At 46.9% G+C, this 20,672-nt stretch overlaps 2 protein-coding genes, 1 long non-coding RNA gene and 1 pseudogene across 11 annotated transcripts in view; 3 read left to right on the top strand and 1 right to left on the bottom strand.

Annotated features, from left to right (window-relative positions):
* The window catches only part of NAV1 (neuron navigator 1), a 242,873-nt gene extending 235,981 nt beyond the window's left edge, over window positions 1-6,892 (top strand). For all 7 annotated transcript variants that reach the window (XM_049112004.1, XM_049112008.1, XM_049112007.1 and 4 more), the window contains one exon: window positions 8-6,892. In XM_049112004.1, coding sequence (XP_048967961.1) covers window positions 8-103 — 96 coding nt within the window. In that variant the 3' untranslated portion in view covers window positions 104-6,892. The remainder of the gene's footprint in view (window positions 1-7) is intronic.
* On the bottom strand, window positions 6,606-8,363 carry LOC112667075 (uncharacterized). 2 transcript variants are annotated; one of them, XR_004817154.2, is made up of 2 exons: window positions 7,759-8,363; window positions 6,606-7,205 (listed from the first exon to the last, which is right to left on the bottom strand). It is a non-coding gene; the product is annotated as an uncharacterized LOC112667075 (long non-coding RNA). The 2 variants fall into 2 exon arrangements; XR_007411734.1 differs by having other exon boundaries at window positions 6,606-7,198.
* A 171-nt stretch (window positions 8,364-8,534) lies between these two features.
* Window positions 8,535-20,672, top strand: part of IPO9 (importin 9) — a 58,928-nt gene continuing 46,790 nt past the window's right edge. Inside the window, exon 1 of one of the 2 annotated variants that reach the window (XM_049112011.1) lies at window positions 8,535-8,762. In XM_049112011.1, coding sequence (XP_048967968.1) covers window positions 8,600-8,762 — 163 coding nt within the window. In that variant the 5' untranslated portion in view covers window positions 8,535-8,599. The remainder of the gene's footprint in view (window positions 8,763-20,672) is intronic. The other variant, XM_025458559.3, reaches the window with a different exon arrangement.
* Window positions 17,360-18,924, top strand: LOC112667028 (uncharacterized protein C8orf58-like; annotated as a pseudogene).

Below are 20,672 nucleotides of genomic sequence, written 5' to 3'. Positions count from 1 at the left end.
TCTTTAGATGGCCATGCTGCTGAAACTTCAAGAAGCTGCCAATTACATTGAGTCTCCAGATCGAGAAACCATCCTGGACCCCAACCTCCAGGCCACGCTTTGAGGGTCCAGCAGTCACTGTCACCCCGGACAGCAGAATGCTGGCATCAGCGACGTTCTCTCCTCCTCTCCCCTCTCTTCTTCCAGAGCACTGGCTCTCTGGCCCAAGAGGACAGGAGAGGGAGGAGGAGGTAAAGGAAGAGAGCAGCTTGTTGGTGCTGCACCCTGAGAACTTCCTAGTAAGGACTGGTGGGGTGGAGTGTGGAAACTTGTGTCCCCTAGATACATTTATTGGCCTCCTCTCATGACTTTGGGGAAAAGATGATTCTGGGTCTTTTTCCTTGATTTCGTGTCTCCATTATAAACTCCTAGGCTTTCTGGGGAGGGGTTCAGAAGACAGCAGAAAACCCTGCAGCAGTCCCTAACCGATTCTCATGAACAGCTCTGGGAGAGACAGCCCTGTGTGGGGGAATCTGAGGGAGGCGGAAGCTCCCCAGAATTTCTCGCAGACCTTTCTGCATTCCGTCACCACTGCCAATAACTCTTCCCCGGAGATCTGGCTGGAGCCCAGAAAAAAGAAGCATGTGGTTTAAAAAATGTTTAAATCAATCTGTAAAAGGTATTTAAAAAAACAAAACAACAACAACAACAAAAAAAAAAAAAAAACAAAGAAAAAAAGAAAGAAAAGAAAAAAGGAGAAGATGAAGCTGGAGAGAGAGGAAGCAGTTGCCAAGGCAGAGAACGTGCATCCCTGGATAACGTAGGGGACAATGACAAGACGGCTGCCTATCTTGGAAGTCACCAGACCACAACAATAGCATTCCAGCCTTCAGAGAAAGACTGTTGGCTCTGTCTTGTACCCTCTAATTTAACATGCGTGAGAGTCAATAAACCCTACTCTTGTTATTTTTTATTTTCACATTTTGTTTTTCTTTTTTCCCTCCCCCCCCCACGTGCCTATTTATTTTCCTTTTCATTATTTCTTCTTCTCCTCCTCCTCCTCCTCCTTCTTCTTCTTTTTTTTTTTTCCATTTCCTCTCATGTCCACAAAATCCTTGGGTTGCTTTTCCTGGGGCTAGTTTGGCTTTTCCACATGGGTTTTCTTCAGAGAATGTGATGCCATCTCATCGGCACTAGCTATCGCCACGGCACTATCTCTGGCGTCCTTGGGACTCAACAGGAGACACGAAGCACTGGCTCAGACAAGAGCAGTAGAAGAACCTTGACTTCCCTTTTGAGAAAGCACACGTTCTGCCTCGGAGCTCGGCTGCCACCCTCCGGTCTGAGCGTCGGTCACCCCATGTTGAGAAAAGATCCACTCTGAGCTCCACCCTGGGCTGGACGAAAACCAGGAAACTGGAAATATTCTTTTGTCTTGTGGCCTGTTTGGCCCTTCACTGCACTATTCTGAATGGCAGCCATTCTGCTCAACAGAATCCAAAATCCGTAGCTGGCCTTTACTATTGGTTTTTGACAAGTAAATATTCCCTTGTAGGAGACTAGACATCCATATGAAATACTCCCAATCAGAATATAAGGCTCAAGGAGTTTGATTTCGTGGCAAAGATTTGCCTTCCAAAGGGATCCATCCTCAGGAAAAGTTGCCCCAAAGGCCTGGCAGTCCACATGCCTTCACTCAGCAAAGACTTACTGAGTACTTCCTGTCTGCCAGCCACCAGGTTTAAAAACAAAACAAAACAAAACAAAGAAGGCAAGACTTGAGTCCTTGTGTTCACAATCTAGTAGGAAATCTTAAGCTCCATTAAGTGCACAGCCCCTGCTTATCTGGACCCTCAGGATCATCTAAGAAATGTAGCCCAAACCCAAGGTGCCACCTAGAAAGAAGCCTTGACTGAGATGTCTAATACTTGGGAGACAGAAGATCTGGGATCCATTAAGATGGACCCTGAGGGACCATGGAACCTTGCTTATCTCAAGTGGACAAGTCCTCTTCCTGCCATTCGTGGAGGCCCCCGTGGGGCGAGATCCAGGCTGAACTACCTGGCAAGGCTGAAGTTTTGGGGCTCTGCGGATCAAGGATATGTGATGAGCCCGGGCCCAAGTGTGTGTCCCTCAGATTCCTATGTAGCACAAGACCTTGTCAGAATCCACAGGCACACACACCTGGACTGTTGTGTCGCACCCAACCAAGGAATACATGCATCTGACTCTTCATATCAGAATCTTTCCATTTAGGTCCAAAAGACGGTCCAGGTTGCTCCCCGAGAAAGCTTCCGCATTCACCTGGAAACTCCCAGGGTTGACCGGCTCCTCTATGCTGGAGACTGTTCATTGCTTTTGCTGCTAAGTCCATGAGCTGTGAAGATCCCCAGCCAACTCAGCTGTAAAATATGCAATTCTGTGGTGGGAAGAGGCTGTTTGTTCAAGGATGGTGCTGACATCACTGCCTTAAGGTCTCTGCTGTGCAGAACAAGGAGGCCCCAGAGCTGGGTGTTCTAACGTGGAAGGAAGGATGGGCCTTCTTTGGACCGAGGCCTCTTCTGAACCCTGTCCTTAGCTCCAGTCCCGTGGCAAGGCTCGGACTTTTAACGCCATCTTGATCGGTGGTCGAGCCTTTAGCTCTCTTCTCTCTGGTGCTGCCCAGCCAGTGCCTTCTATCACGGATGTTACTGGCTACTTGAGAAAAAAGGAAAGGGAACATCCCCTTCCTCCATGCCAACTGCCTCAGACCCCAAAGGGATTCTGGCTTCCTGGTAACTATGGATACCACCGTGAATTTTATTTGGATCCTCAGTGGGTTGATTCTGGAGGCCTCTCGTGATGAATTCTACTATTTCTGGGACCCGCCACCCTCTACTCTGAGTTGACTGCTGCATTTAGACCAGGTCTCTAGTTGCTTTCCTCCAAAAAGCGTGTTCCCATCTAATGAGGTGGCCCTGCAGCCTCAGCTTTCCCTCTGGAGCCTGGGACCCCGTTTACAGTTGCACACTTGGGCCCCGTTGCGGGCATCTGTCGTCTCACCAAGGAATCGTGGTGATGTGGCAACTGCGGAAGGTTGAGTCTCCTCATGGTGCTATAACCCCTTGGGGTGCTCATCCAGACTTCTCTGAAGCAGAAAACCTGAGCTCCCCCTTACTGCCCTCAAGTTAACGGCAAGAGCAAATCCATAGCCTTCTCTCCTACCTACGCACCTGCTTCTTAGTTGAGACTACCGGGATCCCTCCGAAAATGAAAACTAGGTCCTACTGCTAACTTCTCAGCCCCCAGGCACCTTCAGAAGAACCCAGCCTGTGTAGGACTGAGATGTGTGCTCTCCCCTTCCTCTCCAGACTCTCATTCCTCACCAAAGTGGGCTAGCAGATGACACGGTTCAATACCCAACATCAATCTCTGGGGAGAGCCACAACTCCAGGAGAGGTTCCTCCGCAGACTCCCTCTCGTTTCTGGATGAAGACGACCAACACATTTTGTCCAGTGTATGTGTTTCTCAATCCCTGCCTAGGCATTAAAAATAAAATACTAGGTAATTGGAGGCTAATACAGGACCTGATGTCTGTGTGTGTGTCTCTCTCCCTCCCTCCCATTCTCTCTCTCTCTCTCAAGAGCACTTTGCTGTTGCTGTTTCCTAACTTCTGAGGCTTCAGAGTATTTTTTAAAAATCTATGCTTTGTGGCAGCTCTACGGTGCTTACCTCTGTCTTTGTGTGAATCCAACATCTTTTTCATGTAGTCTAACCATTGGGAAGCTAGAGGCTAACAGGGAAGAAAGACTGGCTGTCCCAATGACAGGCCCTACAGTGAAGTCCCTATTGATCGGCATGCTACATTTTGGTCTTGAATTACCAGCCTTCTAACTAATCTATTCAAACACCTTAAGGATTTCAGACAAAATAGTGATTTTTTGTTTCCCCCCTTTCATCTCTGGCTTTTTGGTTCTTCTGGTTTACGAGACTCCCAATGGACCTAATCTCACCGCGTCTCCACCTCTAGCTCCCTGACACCAGGGTCACACTATTCAGAGGGATACCCCCTTCCAATCTCAGAGTAGCTAGTTCCTGTAGTGTTCCGAAAGAGAAGGGAGACAACAGCCTGCTCTTTCTCAGAAACACCTCACATCACCAACTGAGAGGACAACCATATACAGAAACCCTTCGGATCAATGAGATTTGCCAGACTGACAGGGACTTGGTCCTACAAGCCAGCACTAGGAGACCTACGGGAGACTCTAAGGATGTTTCATTGCAGGGTGTTTGGGAAAGGAAGCTGTTCTTGTCCTGATCACACATTTAACACGGGGTTCATGTGCTAAAGATCACCAAATGCAACTCCTCATCGTACCTTTTTTTTTTTCCTTATTTCTGGGCCTTAGTTAAGCGGAAGCTAATAAGCAGATTATAAGTCAACCCCACTGATGGGATGAAATGTGTTTTTCCCAAAGGTTTACTAATGGATATACTAATTTAATGCTGGTATACCCTTGATGACTAGGAACTACTAGCAGGTTCTGGCTGCTGGTGGTTCATGGCTCCACTAAAGAGGCCATAAGTAATAAAATGGTCTTAGGGACATTGTGTTCCCAAAAGGCCAATGCCTGAAAATACTGCCCTTTATACTTGAATCAGCTTTATATATTCATGAGTCCTCAACCAACCTGGTCAGGAATATAGGGGGCCTCCAGCTTGGCTCCCCCTCACCCCCACTGAGGATCCACATGTGGATGTGTGCTCAGCCTGGCCCTGGAAGTAAGCGCTGCCAGCCAGAGACCCTAAGAAACAGAAGGAAACTGGAAGAGGAGGACCCTGATAGAAATCTGGAGGCCGCACAGAGACCGTTACAGTGGAAAATTAAACCTATGTATACGGATCCTCCCAGTTTGATGTTTTGCTTATTTTTCTGAATGATTATGCCATGGAGAATTTTCTGTTGACAAGAGTGGTCATGGAAGTAAGTGGGCCCTTGGTTCCTTGATTCAACTCTTTCATTTCTTAAAATAGTGGTTTTCAAACTATGTTTCCAGACCGGCAGCGTCAGCATCTGGGAACTTGTTAAAATTGAAATTCTCAGGCCCCATCTCAGGCCTACTGGGCTAGTAACTAGGGAGAAGGCCCAGCAATTTGTGTTTTAACAAACACTCTTGGTAATTCTGGCGCACGCTACAGTTTGAAATTCACTTTTTTAAAAGGACAGGCTAGTAGCAGAGTCGCCACACGGAGGGGCTTTAGGACCAAAACCAAGATGGTCCTGGGGTAAAACTCAAGCTATTACATTAGTTTCAGTTCCCTTTTTCGTGCTTCTCTATGGTTCTGTTTTTCCTTTTATTTAAAGGAAAAGGTATGTGTGCCTTTGGGCAGACGTCAGGGGGAATGCTTGGCATCTCTTCTAGTCGAACACAATCTTCAGAGAAAAATCTCCTGGCTCTGAAATTTTTACCTGGGAAACTAATGGGCTGTAGCAGAAGATAGCTGCCGGAGGTCTCTTCCAGACTGCTATTCTGCTGGTTTATTTGTGTCTACGCTAAGCCTTTTTTCTGATTATATAATAGGATGGGAAAAGTCAGAAAATCTCATTTGTATTTCCATGGCAACTTGTTCTCTTAGCAACATCCCCTTTTAGTTGAGTTCTAAAGGGCACTGCTGGGTCTGAGAAACCTGGCCAGAACCTCCTTCCCCAGGGCAGCTGGAGGGCTCCCGTGCCCAGAAAGACCCCTTCTCTGTGTTCTGCTCGGCTCACAGGAGGGACGGAAGCACAATGACTATGCAGGACGGGGGGGCTCATCCTTCCCTTTCCCCACGCCAGGCCTAGGGTACGGAATTACTCAGCCACAGTGATAGAATGGAATCCTTTATAGAAGGGTGAAAAAAAATCTGAGAAGAGCTTCTTATCTTTGCAGATTCACAGATTCTAGCTGATGGGGCCACGGGGTAGAGGAAGCTGCTGACTACGGGCTTTGTTTCCAGTTTGTCAGTCTTCCCTGAGATGGAGCTTGTGGGTAGAGGACAAAGAAATGTGCTAGGACTAGGGCCTCTTGAAATCTAGGACCAAGCACTGGGAGGAGGACCTAAGGCTATTAGAAGACAAGCGTAAAACAAATTGCACTAAATTCACCCCTTCAGTCCCCAGAAGGCTGGTGACAGGCCTTGGGTCATCTCCCAGGGGACCTTCTGGCTCCCAGCCATTCATTCCTCAGAGACTGAAGATGTTGGATAATAAGCCAAGAGCTCCCATACCCCGGCCAGTGTCTGGGCTACTGCTGTGCAAGAACCTCCCACTTAATTGTTTTTGTTACTGTTGTTGGTTTTTGTGTTGTTGTTTTTTTTTTTTTAAAGAACAATTTTTTTTTAAATGAATTCCAACCCCTACTAGATTCCTTTCCTTCCCTCCCCCCACCCACCCCCACCCAGTTTTCAGCAGCACTGTTTATGCGATGGAGTCTGTGTTTCTCAAATGCGTGGCAATCCTCAGGTGGAAAGTGGGTAGGAATTTTTACAACAGGTTTCTTTTTCTTTTTTAATTTATTGGACATAAAGCCCCAAACCAGGATATGTGTGTGTCTGTGTTTTTTTTTTTTTCCCTCATTGGACCCTCCCCCTCTTTCAATCTACCCCCTTTTATATCTAATGTAGAGAAAGCAAATTTGAATCTGGAAAGCAAACCATTGTATATAGTTGCGGTAACAATCATGAAGAGAGTTGAGTTGTCCCCTCAGTAATTCGTTTTAAGCAAAAATTGGTTGACAATGAAGTCCATGGCAGGCCAGCTGAAGAGGCCTTCCTCCATCACTGCCAGAGGCCCCTCTTATCTGGGCCCTCTGTTCCATCAGGCATGTCTCCTCCCGGCAAGATTCATCTGTTCGATGCCATTTGCGTTTCAATAAAGTTATCTCCTGTATTGTCCACTGGCTCTCTGGTCCCCTCTGTCTGGTTTGTCTCCGTTTATCTTGTGGCCCATTCCTTGATCCGCAAGGTGAGACTGCTTGTCATTTGCCTAACCAAGAGGTAAACCTCATCTGCCTGGAAAATCTTCAGATCCGAAGCAGGAGCGCTGGACCCCTTTGGTCAAGGAAGGCTGGGGGTGGGGGGCTGGGGATCCTACTTGCATGCTGCAGACACAGGATCCTTCGCCAGCCCGGATTTCACAGGGTTCTTGGGTCCTCCGTCCACTGCCACAACGTTTGAAGATCCACCACCCTCTGGACCTTCCTGTTTTCTTCCAGAAGTAAAAGTGAATTAACCCAGGGGGAAAAAAAAAAAAAAAAGGTGTTCTAATGGAACAAGGAAAGAAGGGAAAGAAGTCCTACTACCCCTACTGTGGAATTTCAAGGTCCGCAAAGCAATCTTTTTTCCCTATGAAATTGTGGTAACGAGACCCACATGTCCTCTAACATGGGAAGTGACCAATGTGCTCAGAGCTCCCTCAAATCCAGGAACCCATCTTTAGGAAGAACAGTCCAATGGGTGACAGCCTCAGAGTACTGTCCACGTAGCAGTCACGGTCTTAGAACTGGGCTAGGGCTTACCATCTGGTGTCCTCTGCCTCTTGGGAATGAGAGTCAGGGTTCCTAGAAACCATTTTAAGGCAGTCAACCTGAACAGCTTGCTAAAAATCACCTGTTCCTCCTGCTGCAGACATCCCATCCCAGCAACAAGCATCCCTCTACTTCTAAAAGTCGTATTTAACAGCCTTGCATTAGTAACCCCTCTGCATAGTCCCCTCCACTTGCTCCAGCACTTGGGAATCTCTTCCATCAGCCTTTTCCTACCACCAGCCCTAGGATGTCCTCTTGCTCCTTCACCGCTTGGACGTCCAGCCTCAATTTCTCCAGGTGGGGAGGAGGGGAGAGAAATGCATACATTGTCAGCGAATGGGGTCCACTCTCAGGCCTTCCCCTGGAGGAAACCCCCTTCCCGATGCCCTGCCCTCTCCCCCCAATTTTGAAGCTGGGCTCCAGCAGGCCGGAAACAGCGCAGGTGACCCTCCCTACTGCCCAGTGCACTGGGATCCTCTCCCCCTACCTTCCAATTCTTTTTTTTTTTTTTTTTAAGATTCTATTTATTTATTCATGAGAGGCACAGAGAGAGGGAGGCTGGGACCCAGGCCGAGGGAGAAGCAGGCTCCATGCAGGAAGCCCGATGGGGGGGGCTCCATCCCGTGACCCCGGGGTCACGCCCTGGGCCGCAGGCAGGTGCTCCACCGCGGAGCGCCCCCCACCCCGGGATCTCCCTTTGAATTCTTCTTGAAGCTGAGATGAGGCTCACTGGAGCCAATTTTTAGTTATTTTTTTCTCCGTGTTTGGTGTGCGGGGTGGGAGGGAGGCCCGCCCTGCCCCGAGGGGCCCCTACAGCTCCTCCCTGCCAACAAGGTGGCTCCTACCTGCGAGGTCCACGAATCGGGCGTCCTCGGTCGCGGCCCCGCTCCGAGGGAGGCCGCCCCGCGCCCACCACAGGGGGCGCTGTCCCCGGAGGCCCAGGCCCGGCCCCGCCCCCTCCGCGCTCCCGCCCGGCCCCGGTGCGCAGGCGCGGCTTCGCGGATTGGCCGCGCGCGGGCGCCGTCGCGCGGCGGCGGGTCCCTGCCGCGGGGCTGGCGGGCTGAAGGCAAGGAAGATGGCGGCGGCGGCGGCGGCTGGCGCGGCCTCCGGGCTGCCGGGTCCCGTGGCGCAAGGGCTGAAGGAGGCGTTGGTGGACACGCTCACCGGGATCCTGTCCCCCGTGCAGGAGGTGCGGGCGGCCGCCGAGGAGCAGATCAAGGTGCTCGAGGTGACGGAGGGTGAGTGAGGCGGGGCCGGCGCGAGGACGGGGCGCCCCCCCACCCCGGGCCGGACTGCCCGCTGCCCGCGGCGCCGGAGCCGGGGGGGGGCGGGGGGAGCCCGCGGAGCCCGGGGCGGCGAGGCCCAGCGGGAGGCCGAGGTCCCCCGGGGCGGGGGGGGAGCCTCGCGGCGGGGGCGGGGCCGGGGGGGTCGCGCGGCCCGGGAGGCCTGTCGGGGTTCCGCCCGGGGCGGGGGGCGGGGCCTGGGCCGCCGGGGGTGGAGTCTGCAGGGGGCGGGGCCTGGGGCCGCCGGGGGTGGAGTCTGCAGGGGGCGGGGCCTGAGCCGCCGGGGGGTCGCGTGGCCGGGGAGGCCTGTCGGGGTTCCGCCCGGGGCGGGGGGCGGGAGTCTGCAGGGGGCGGGGGCTGGGGCCGCCGGGGGTGGAGTCTGCAGGGGGCGGGGCCTGAGCCGCCGGGGGGTCGCGTGGCCGGGGAGGCCTGTCGGGGTTCCACCCGGGGCTGGGGGCGGGGGTGGAGCCTCGCGGGGGGCGGGGCCTGGGGCCGCGGGGGTGGAGCCTAGCGGGGGGGCGGGGCCTGGAGGCCCCCGTGGGGTCGCGTGGCCAGACAGCCCTGTCGGGGTCCCGCCCGGGCAGGGGTGGAGCCTCGCGGGGGGGGGGCGGGGGGGGTTCGGCCGCTCTGCGGTCCGCGCCCGCGAGCTGCTGCCCCGGCGGGAGGGTCGGGGCCGAGCGCGCGCCCCGCTGGTTCCCGCCGCCGCCCCGCCTCCCCAGGCCTCTCCACGCCTCCGCAGAAGCCGCCTTCAGTGCACGTGCGCCTGGCTCGCCTTCCTGGCCGCGCTCCCCGTTCATTATCGGGACGACCTGCGCTGAGTAAATGCCCCCTCCCCCGCCTCCCCTCCGTGTGCATTTCCGTTCGGAGGAGCTGATCGTCCTTTGTCTTTGAGTCTTTGTCCCTCGCACCCCTGCTCCACGCTCTAAACGGTGGAGGAAAAATGGGGGACTGTTGGTTTCAGACGGCCGGTCGGTTCCCCGCTGCGCGGCCTCCGACCGGACCGCGCTCAGCCAGTTCACAAAGAACGATTTGATCCTAAAACAGGAGGGAAAAATCCTCTCGGTCTCTACGCGGGGCGTCTGCCCGGCCTGTCCTGCTTCCCCAGGACCTCCCCCGGCTCGGCCGCGCTCGCAGACCCCTTCCCAGGCGGGAAATTCCCCGTGCGCTGCCCGGCCGCGCTCAGAACCTTGGGCTCGCGCCCCCCGAGCTGGCCTTGGGGCTTTTCTTTCCCCTTCCATTACACGACAGGGCTGCTGAATGTGCATTTCCTTCTGTCGGAAACACGTTGAGATTTGGGATACAACAGGTTAAGGACCGTTTTGAAGGCCTGATTATGATCGTCATTGTTCCATAAAATGTCAGACTCTACAATAGGGGCAAACCTCTGGTTAGAAGAAAGCTTTTTGAGAGCCACGCATAGATTGATGCAGTTATTAGTCTCCTAGGTAGAATTTTTTTTTTTTTATTTCCATTGTCTCTGCCTCCCTTGGATGTGAAGGAGGAAGAGTGACAAAGCAAAGGCTCCTCATTTCATTCAAGTTACTCCTTGAATGAAGTTGAGGGTCTGATGCCTTCTCTGAATGACACCCGGATCTCCCGGTGCCCGATGTATGTCTGGCACCTCCCTACAAAAGGTGAACCTTGGTGCACATTCTAACTGTCCAGTAACAGGTCCACTTGGGCCCTGGTCCCTTCTCCAGCCTGTGCCTTGGTCTCATCTGCATAGCCTATTACTGTATAAACTCCTTAGGATCTTTTTGAAATTCAAGCCTCTAGCTCCCTTTATCTGTTGGGGGTCTTGAAATCTAAAATTAAAACAGAAATGCAGAATTTTGCATTTGATTTAGGCCACTGATGGGAATAGACTGAAAGGCACCACCTTAACTGACTGGTAATGCGCCATCAGGCATGCTGTGCAGCAAGGAAGGACTAATATAGTGACCGGATATTGGTGGCCTCTAGTACTCAGGCAAGGACTCATGGGGTTAGGATGTGATGCACAGAGTTAGACCAGGTCTCTAGAGTTGATTACCGTGCTTTGGACCCTTTGGAGGCAATTTGTGTATTTAAGTAGGCCACTCCTTATGTTTATTTTAAAACCATAAAAATTCACCCCTTTCAATAACCTCTTTTTAGATGGAGGGTGATGAGCCATTCCTCAGATATAATACCTTGCTTCTCTCCCTGCCTCTTTTTACGGCCTTTACCAAGTTATTTTTTGCCATTGGGTCCAGAGTACCTCCTGTCTTATATACTGCCTGCATCTCAAATGGCTCCTTAACATGGTCACTAGTTTCTTTTCTACTACCCATTGCTTGCCTTTACCTGAAAATACAGGCACCTCGCTTCCCGGCCAGCAGTTAGCCAACTGTCTGTCCTGGTAAAACTAGTAGGATGCTGCTCTTCCTGTTATATTACAACACCCTGCAGGCCAAAGTAGGAACCATTCTTGTAAATGAATGAGCAAACTATTGGCTGCTCCTTTGGAGTTGCTTTACATTCCAGTTTTATCCTAGTGGAAGAACCTTGCTTTCCTGCCCTAGGAAACACACTTCCTTAAAACTTGAAGTAAATGAGAAATCTGAGGGTTGGTGTCTGTTACTATCTGTATTCTGGTCATCTTTTGATTTTTTTTGGCTCCGTGGAGCCCAGTGTTAGGTGACAACCAAATCTAACTGTTTCTAGTCCCTCTGTCCCCTCAAATAACCGCGCTGTCTTTGTGAGTCATTTATTATTGCCTCACATGGGAGAGTGGTCCCAGTTAATCTTTAACCAGTCTGCTCCCTTTGCCAAACAGGTGTACCACCTTCCTTGGTTGCCAGGTGATGACTCTTAATCCTGGAGCTTAAGTGGAAGAATTTCTAATTTTGAGGGAAGGGACACAAATCTGTATTTGTTAACTTTTGTTAAGTGGACCGACAAGAGAGGTTGACATGCTCCGACCAGATTCTTAGGAAGCTGAGATTTTAAGAAGCATCCTAGAAAATGTGAGGTTGCTGGAGCCCAGAGTACATTCTGGTCATTTAGTCTGCCAACTGACATTTTCCGAGAAATAATTAGTTACCATGTTTTCCAGAATGGGAGCCTATTCTTATGTCTCCGCCAAGGAAGTGTATATATGTGAGAGATCCATCTCTGATAGTGGGTTGATGTCAAAAGGATCAAGATAACATCAGCTTGGTATCCTGGAATGATTTTTCTGAATTCTTGTGCTTTCTGTTTTTCCTAGTCCCTTGGAATATGAGGGAAACCCAGCAAACCTTTCTGAATAGAAACCCTATTTAACATGGTTAATTAGAGAAGGAGATGGTGCCACAAACCATCTTCTTCAGACACACTCACTTCTGGAATTGAGAAGCGTATTACTTGAAAGTTTGGAAGTTCCTCTGCTATTACAGTATTCTAGCAGATAACTGGTACCCTTTCTTTTTTCTTAGGAAGATTGAGATTTTGAGTTTGATCAGCAGAGTTTGCAGGAATTTAGTTCTGCATCAACAGTAAAAATAAAACTCTTTTGATCTGTTAGAGCATTCTTCTAATCCTTATTTAATAGGAAAGGTCATATCAAGCATTTTCTAAACATAGTAATTTAAAAAGATTGGAAGGGTTGTGAACTGCCAGAGATCTCTTACATTAAAGTCTAATGTTGGTCTACTGAGCTTTTCTTTTTTGTCTTACTTACAATAAGATCATGACTTTTGAGAAATGCTCAAAGCTCTTTATTTTTGGTGTATTTATGCTCTTTTATATCTTAGAATGAAAGTTTTCCTTCTTTTCCTTCTCACTCTACTTTCCTTTAAATGCAGCATCACCCAAGTGGTAGAATGAGTTGCTTTCATTCATAAGCTCTAATTCTCCAGGCCAGCAGAGCAGACTTTCTTATATAACCAAATTTAGACCCTAGGTCATTTTCTTCTCTTATTTCTTTTTGTCTATTAGAAGCGAAGACATTTTTCCCCACCATTTGGCTTTGGCTTAGTTTTTTCTGTCTTATTCCCAGCAGATACATCACATAAAACTTTTTTTTTCCTTCCATCACCCATTATATTGAACTGGGGAGGGGGGGTTGTTATCTCTCCCTCACTTTTCCTGGCATTCAGATGCTGCCCAGATATCTATGTTGATTCCCCCATCTTAGATGCCTAGAGAGATGATCCTGCTAGCTGGAAGTTTGCTTTCTGGTTCTCATGGGCACTTTTCTGGCTCTCTTACAGTATAGCGTAAGCACTGTCACCTGCGAAGGGAGCCCCTCAAGGATCCAGACGCACTCCTGGGCATGTGGCGGGCACTGAGCCGAGCGGAAGGCGGCCACGCTCGGAAAAAGGCCAGTGGTGGAGTTTTCTTTTTCTTTTCAGCTGTGGTTTTGTGGTGCTTACCAACCCCCATGAGAAAAGGGGAGCTCCTCCAGAGCTCTACTCAGAACTACCTCCTTTCCCGACCAAACCCTATTCACAGTTCTTCCTTGTAGTAGCTTCCCCGACTATCAAAGCACTACCAAGTCTCATGTCTCTCTGGTGGACCCTTAAGACCAGTAGCATATGTTTCTTAACTTATCCTTTATCCTCCATGCTCTCCTTTGGATCTTCCCTTCTAAGCCAAGTTTTAGACAGATAGTGTTTTTGTCTGGTGGGGTGAAAGGATAATGAGAGAGCAGAGCAAAAGACTAAAACATCAGAGAATGAGTTAAGGAAGGAAGGCAAAAGCTGTCTTAGAAAGGAAGTCAGAGGATACCATTTTGGTCTGGATAAAAGTACTCAAGAACCTACAATGAGGGTGAAAACCCGATTGACAGAATGGGTCTATCTTCATCTTGGGAAGGAACCAGAGAAATAAAATCTAACAAAAATGGCATTAGAAAGCTAACTTCGTTCAACTCATTTGAATGGTCCCCCTTCAGCTCAATTGATTGTAGATTGAATCTTAATTAATCTGAATTGTCTCTCCGAAGAAAGACAAAATAAAACAGCTGTGTGTATTTCTGTCTCTTGTACTTTTCTGCCTTAATCATCCCAAAGCAAATTATTCAGCTGTTCTTTCTAATGCTTTCTAAAGAAATTCTGTTAAAGATACCAATCAGCAGAACTGGAAATCCCCCTAAAGTACCTTTTCCTTACAGATACACTTAGTTGTATTTCTTCAAAAAATATATGGTCTCTGTTAAGTAAGTATCTAAATAGAATTTTTACTACTCTGAAATCAGCACTGGATAGGAACAGTCGTGTTGATGGCTTAAAACAAGTCAGGAAAGTTGAGGATTTCTTTCTGGCTTTTCCTCCTGTACCTTAGTTTTAAAGCACAGCGATCACCACACCACCACTATTACTCCTTGTAAACAATTCTTCATATAGCTTTTAAATAAAGTTTTATGGTATAAAACTCTTCTGTGGTGACTGATATCCCTGTGTTTCTAAAGCGTATATAGTCTAGGCAGAAGAAACTAGATTAAATAAATAATAATTGAATTTTCCCTTATATCCTCTTATAACCTGATGCTAGTGAGTTCTTGGTCTTTGAAATTTTGGGATTTCCAAACTAGAGCTGATCGCGTGGCCACTGTTTTTGAAATTGTGGGAGACTGTAGGAAAGAAGATCTGTTGTTTATCCAGTCTGTTCAAAATTTATCTTTAGTTAATAGTGATTATATTCTTTGAAGATATTCTTTCCCATTAATGCTTTTGAGCAGAGTCATAGTACTTGAACTTTCAAGCTTCTTCTTTCCTATGTGTAGGAAATAAACTTCCAGAGAAATGTATCTTTTAATGCTTTTTGTAGGTACAGGTCCCCTAGTTGACTTAGGTTCCTGGGCCCTACATGGATCTTAATCTGATAACCTCTTATTCTCACCATCCCTTGCGATCTCAGTAATGTATGAAGCAAAGTGATTAGTGGACACGGGGGTGTGATCTTTGATGATCTCAATACCAGACAAGATTAGGTTAAAGCTTGTGTTAGAGCATAGCAGTTTCTTTTCCCTTGTGAGCCTTAGTTTTGTCCTACAACTATAACAGTATCTGCTTTCACTGGAAAGGTAATTATTCAGATTTGTTTAAGCTTTATAGTCTTGCCTCAAGTTTCAAGCCTTCTCAAATACTCTGGTTTTTATTTTTTTTATTTATTTATTTTTTTACTCTGTTTTTTTTTTTTTTTTTAAACTTTTATTTATTTATGATAGTCACAGAGAGAGAGAGAGAGAGGGAGGCAGAGACACAGGCAGAGGGAGAAGCAGGCTCCATGCACCGGAAGCCAGACGTGGGATTCGATCCTGGATCCCCAGGATCGCGCCCTGGGCCAAAGGCAGGCGCTAAACCGCTGCGCCACCCAGGGATCCCTTTACTCTGGTTTTTATACCTCAGTATCTTTTTCGCTTTGTATGATTAAAAATTTTGTTCATCCTGATCCCAATTTAGCTTGTTTATAATAATCATCGAAGAGTTGTGCTCTTGCCAAGAACATTAAGACCCATATCACAGTGGTCCTTGCAAAAATTGAAATAAGTACTTTAAAAGAAAATACTATATGGCCCATGTAATTTATGAATATGTATAGATCATTTTGAAGGATGTCACATAATTGTCACAGAATTGGTTGACTATATCCAAGGAAGCTAAACTTGGGTGAACAGTGACTTCTAAACAGACTTGGTTGGGGCTGTAAAGTTAACATCTAACATCACACCTAAGTATCTGAAGTCAAAGGAAATGGGAGTGGGTACCTTTACCAGTGCTCTTTGTCCTTTAATTGAGTTTCACGCATGCATTTTAGGGAGGTTTTTTTTTTTTTTCCATTAAACTTGAACATTGGTTGATATTCAAGAAGTCTTCCAGAATTCTATCTGATTCCATGTGTTTTAGTCCATTCTGAATGTTGACCTCTATATCTTTGAGTTATAGACACCTACTCTTTTTTTCTGTTATAAATAAGTTCCACAGACTTACCAAAGTCTGGACTAGCCAAACTAATCCTAAGAATTAGAATGAATTTCAGTATTTTTCGAGGTAATTCTATAGGTTTAAAGTGTTAGTACTTGTGATTTAATCACTTAACTAAATGCTTTAGAAAGAACATGACTTCTTTTGTGGTGCTCTTGCAAAAATTCTTCTCTCCCAAGTGAGAAGATAGGTGCCATAGGATTGTATCAAAAACCGCAGTTTAGGGACACTTGAATGGCTTAGTTGGTTAAGAGTCCCAACTCTTGATTTTGGCTCAGTTCATGATCTCATGGCTTATGAAAATGAGCCCCATATGGGGCTTCCTATTCGGCAGGGAGTCTGCTTGGGATTCTCTCCCTCTCCCTTTCCCTTGCCCCCTGCTAGTTCTCTCTCTCTCTCTCTCTCTCTCTCAATAAATAAATAATAAATTTTAAAAATTTGGAAAAAAAACTGCAGCTTAAAATAAGGGTATAATAAGAATGAGCAAAAATCTAAGGATTCAGCGGGGCACCTGGGTGGCTCAGTGGTCGAGCGTCTACCTTCATCTGCCTTTGGCTCAGGTCATGATCCCAGGGTCCTGTGATCTAGTCCCACATCGGGCTCCATGAGAAGAGCCTGCTTCTCCCTCTGCCTGTGTCTCTGCCTCTCTCTGTGTCTCTCTCATGAATAAATAAAGCAAAATCTTAAAATCTAAGGATTTGATAAAGAGGCAGGGTATAAAATGCAAAAATCAATAGCCTTCATATACACAAACAAAAGGTTAGAGGACACAATGGTGGTTTTTAAAAAAATCCATTTACAATAGCAACTAAGAAGATTAAATACTTAGGGATAAAATTAACAGGAAATGTACAAGAACCTATTGGGGGAAACTATTTTAACATTCCTGAAAGACTTAAAAAACTTGACTTGAACATAACTGCTTAATGGGAATGGGTTTTATTTTAGGATGATGGAGATGTTTTGGAATTAGGTAGTGTGGCTGGTTGCACAGCATTGTGAATATACTAAATGCTACTGAATTTTTCATTATAAAATGGTTAATTTTATATCAATTGAAAAATTATCTTTCAGAAATATGTATTAAAGTATTTGTAGGAAAATGGGGGAAAAAGTAGAACTTGAACAAATGGAAAGACGTATGCTATCCTTGTGTAGAACGACTCAATGTTCTAGACGAATACACAGGTTGATTCTAAATTTCATAGAAAAACAAACATGAAAGAATACCTCCAAAAACACTGAAAAGGAAAATTTTGAGGAGGGACTAGTTCTCCCAGACATTAAAACATTATATAAAGCCTCTATAATGTAAACAAACATCATGGCACTGATGTGTGAATACACAAAAGGACTGAAATAGAATAGAAATACACACAAGTACCTATGGAAATTTAGTATAGGTAAGGGTGGCATCTCAAATCATTGGGGTAAAGATGGACTTTTTTTTAAATTTATTTATTTTTAAAGATTGTATTTATTTATTCATGAGAGACCCAGAGAGAGAGGCAGAGACACAGGCAGAGGGAGAGGCAGGCTCCACACAGGGAGCCCAATGTAGGACTGAATCCCAGGACCCCGGGGTCACGACTGGAGCCGAAGGCAGACGCTCGACTGCCGAGCCACCTGGGCGTCCCAGATGGACCTTTTAATAAAGGGTACTGAGACAACCAGGTAGCTTTTTGAAATTAGATCAGTATCTCACACCATAGAAAAAATAAACTCCAAATCGATTAGGAATCTAAATATTTAAAAAATGAAAGCATGTAAGTTCTAGACGATATGGATGAATTTTTCTTTAACTTTGGCATTAAGGAAAGGCTTTCTGACTGGCAGAAATCAAAGGCAATAAAATATTGATAAATTTAACTACATAAAATGCTTTTCATTTGTATGACAAAAAAGCACTATATAGAAAGTCAAAAGACCGCTTAAAAACGGGGAGAGATTTTTCACAACATGTGCACAGACAAAAGGATAATATTCTTAGTATATAAAGAACTCATAAAATTGAGGGCTCTGAAAAGAAAATTAGGGGCTGTGTTTCCCTATCTTTATCTGGGAAAGAAAAAATGACGTGGAGGTGCTGTCTAGGAGGATGGGTTAGGAGAGAACAACCCAGACAACCTATGGCTCACAGGGAAGGGCTTGGCCAAAAATCAAGGTGTTAAGAGATGGCAGATGGGGTTGGTGAGGACCTGGCATGCAGCTATATAGTACCTGGAGTCAGTAGCACCTAAAGATGGATCCTGGATGCTGCCCAAGGTTGCTTACTGGACTCCTGGAAGAGGGGTGGCAAGCTGAGAGGTCTCAGGACGCAGGAAACACTTCTTAAACTGGCCTCCCAGGAATCCGGAGTAGAGGTGGTAGTTGGAGAAGCCCCCTGGCCACCTCACTGGGCCTTTCTCAGGACTCTCTGGACTTTGATCCCAGAGGGAACCCCAAGCCCGACCCTTGCTGCCATGGAATCCTGCCCACCCTAGGCAGGCTCTTGGCCAGGTGTAAGCTGGAGCGGGTGCTGGAGCAGTCCCACCAGCTCCCAGCTTCCCCTACCAGCATGTCACAACACCACCATTCCCCAAAAAGGAGAGCAAGGTTACAGGAGGCCACTGAGGTGGAAATTGACCTGGAAGAAGCAGAGGTGTTGGGATTCCTGGGACCTAAACTAGGCCTTTCTCCCAGGGCAGGGTCTCTGCCACCTAGAACAGCTATGCTTAGTGCTGGAGCAGATGGCAAGGCTCCAGCACCTCTGCTTGCAGCTGCAGACCCAGAGGCCGCCCGGGGATCCTGAAGCGGAGTGGGAGAAGGAGCCAGCCTTGACCGCTTCACCTCCACCTTTTCGTCCCCTAGGCAGTGAGGTGCACAGACTGCTCAGCCACACACAGGAGATAGTCTCACCCCTAAAGATAGGGGAGCCTAGTGCCAACCCTCACAGGCTGTTAGAGACCCCAGCCGAACCAGCTTACATCTTTCCATCCTTCCATGGACACAAGCAAGATCTCTCCCACTGGAACAAGGTCAAGGTCCTGCTCAACTGGATCTATTGGAGGAACCTGAGATACTTTGAGCCCCCTGCCCCTCCTGATGGTCCTGCCCCAAGGATTGAGTCAAGTGGTACCCCTAAAAGACATCCATGCCAGCCCTTCTGGAAGGCCTTTATGCCATTATTTGTAGTTAAGAAGCAATGAGCAGAAACCTTTCTGTATGCTGAGACCTAGTGCAGGGACATGACCTTGGGTGGAGGGGTGTGCAGTGAAGTCTTCCCCACCCTTTGCCCTGTTGCTGCTTCAGGGCACTGCCAGGAACAGCTGCTAATACTCACCCTTCTCTCTGAAGAGAGAGCTAGATATTTTTCCTCTGGGCAGCCTGGCAGAGGAGCCCTGGTTCCCTGAGCCCCAAGGTATGGCAGCCCCTGGGCTCTTTGTTGGTTTCCAGAAATCCCTGGGCCTAGACAGTATGAACTAACTTATTTATCTGGAGTCCATGAAGCATGTTTGGCATGATCTTTTGAGGCCTGGCATGTCATGTCACTAATGTGTATTTATGCAAAATGACACGTGTATCTCTGTGAGTCTGTCACTTGTGGACTGTTCGGATCCAACCATCTTTTCTGAATTGTGTACTCAGAGGGTTGGTCTTCTTGGTGAGGTAACCAGAAGGATGGAATTGACCTTCATTCCTTAGAGGGCAGTTACTGATTTAGAGTCCTGCTTTCCTCCTCATACCTTTATGGGCAGCCCCAGAACAGAGAAGGGTACTTACTATCTTAAGTGTCTCTGTATGGAGTCTTGCCTATGGAGCAAAGCCCCTGAAAACCAGACCTGGAATGGAAGGGTCAGGGACAACATGGAGAATAGTAGAGCAAGCCGCAAGGTCTGTCTTCAGCAGCTTTGGTCTCTAATAGCCTTTACATGTCAGAGCTGGAACGAGGGACTCATATTAGCTTTTAGACTTTGACAAAATCCCTTCACTTTTCTGAGCCATAGCTTCCTATTTAATCTTCCAAATGGTTTAATGATACCTGCCCTACCTACCTCACAGTCTTATTATGAAGATAAAACAAGATTAAACTGGAGAAAAAAAAGGGGGAGGAACAAAGGACCAAAAAATTAGTGGAAATATAGGAGGGAGACATGGACAAATCACACACACACCTTCAAAAAACACTCGGACGTACAAAAAAAGTTTAAAGTGATTAGAGAAATACAAATTAAGATATCAAGATACCATTTCTTATCTATCAAACTGACAAAATTTTTAAATTATAATACCATATTTTGTTGGTGAGGCTGTGGAGAAACACTCCTAACATTGCTAGTGGGAATGCATATTGATACAGTTCTTCTGAAGGAGAATTGGCCATTCCTAACAACACTACATATGCACTTAATTTTGACCCAGCAGACCCACTTCTGGGCATCTACTCTGAAGGGACACCTTCAACAATATGAATATATATATTGCACAGCATTGTTTATTGCAGTGTTTATAAAAGAATATTGGAAGCAATCTAACTGCCTATGTAATATATATGAGATATATATATAGATATATATAGATATATATATAGAGATATATATATATAGATATATATATATAAAAGAGTGTTTGAAAAAAGTACATTTATGCAATGGTATATTATGCAACTATAAAAAATAAAAGAGAGGAATCTCCAAACTGATCGGAATGAATTCCAGAATATGTTAATTGAAAAAAAAAAAACCTGCGAAAAAGCACAGTATAAAGCTGTTCATATAAACAAGAAGACGTAAGAAAATACACATGTATCTGCACATTTATGCAAAAGATATACAGGAAAGATAGATCAGAAACTAATCAGTGACCTACGTGGAGTGAGTGGGGAAAGGGTGGAAAGAAGTTAATAGGAATGAAGGTGGAGCAGAGCTCTTAGAACATTCCATTTTGTGTAGCTTTG

The sequence above is a fragment of the Canis lupus genome, chromosome 7, assembly GCF_003254725.2.
Source record: "Canis lupus dingo isolate Sandy chromosome 7, ASM325472v2, whole genome shotgun sequence".
Lineage (NCBI taxonomy): Eukaryota > Metazoa > Chordata > Mammalia > Carnivora > Canidae > Canis > Canis lupus.
Note: the sequence above shows the minus strand (reverse complement) of the source record. Positions and strands in the feature narration are given on the sequence as shown.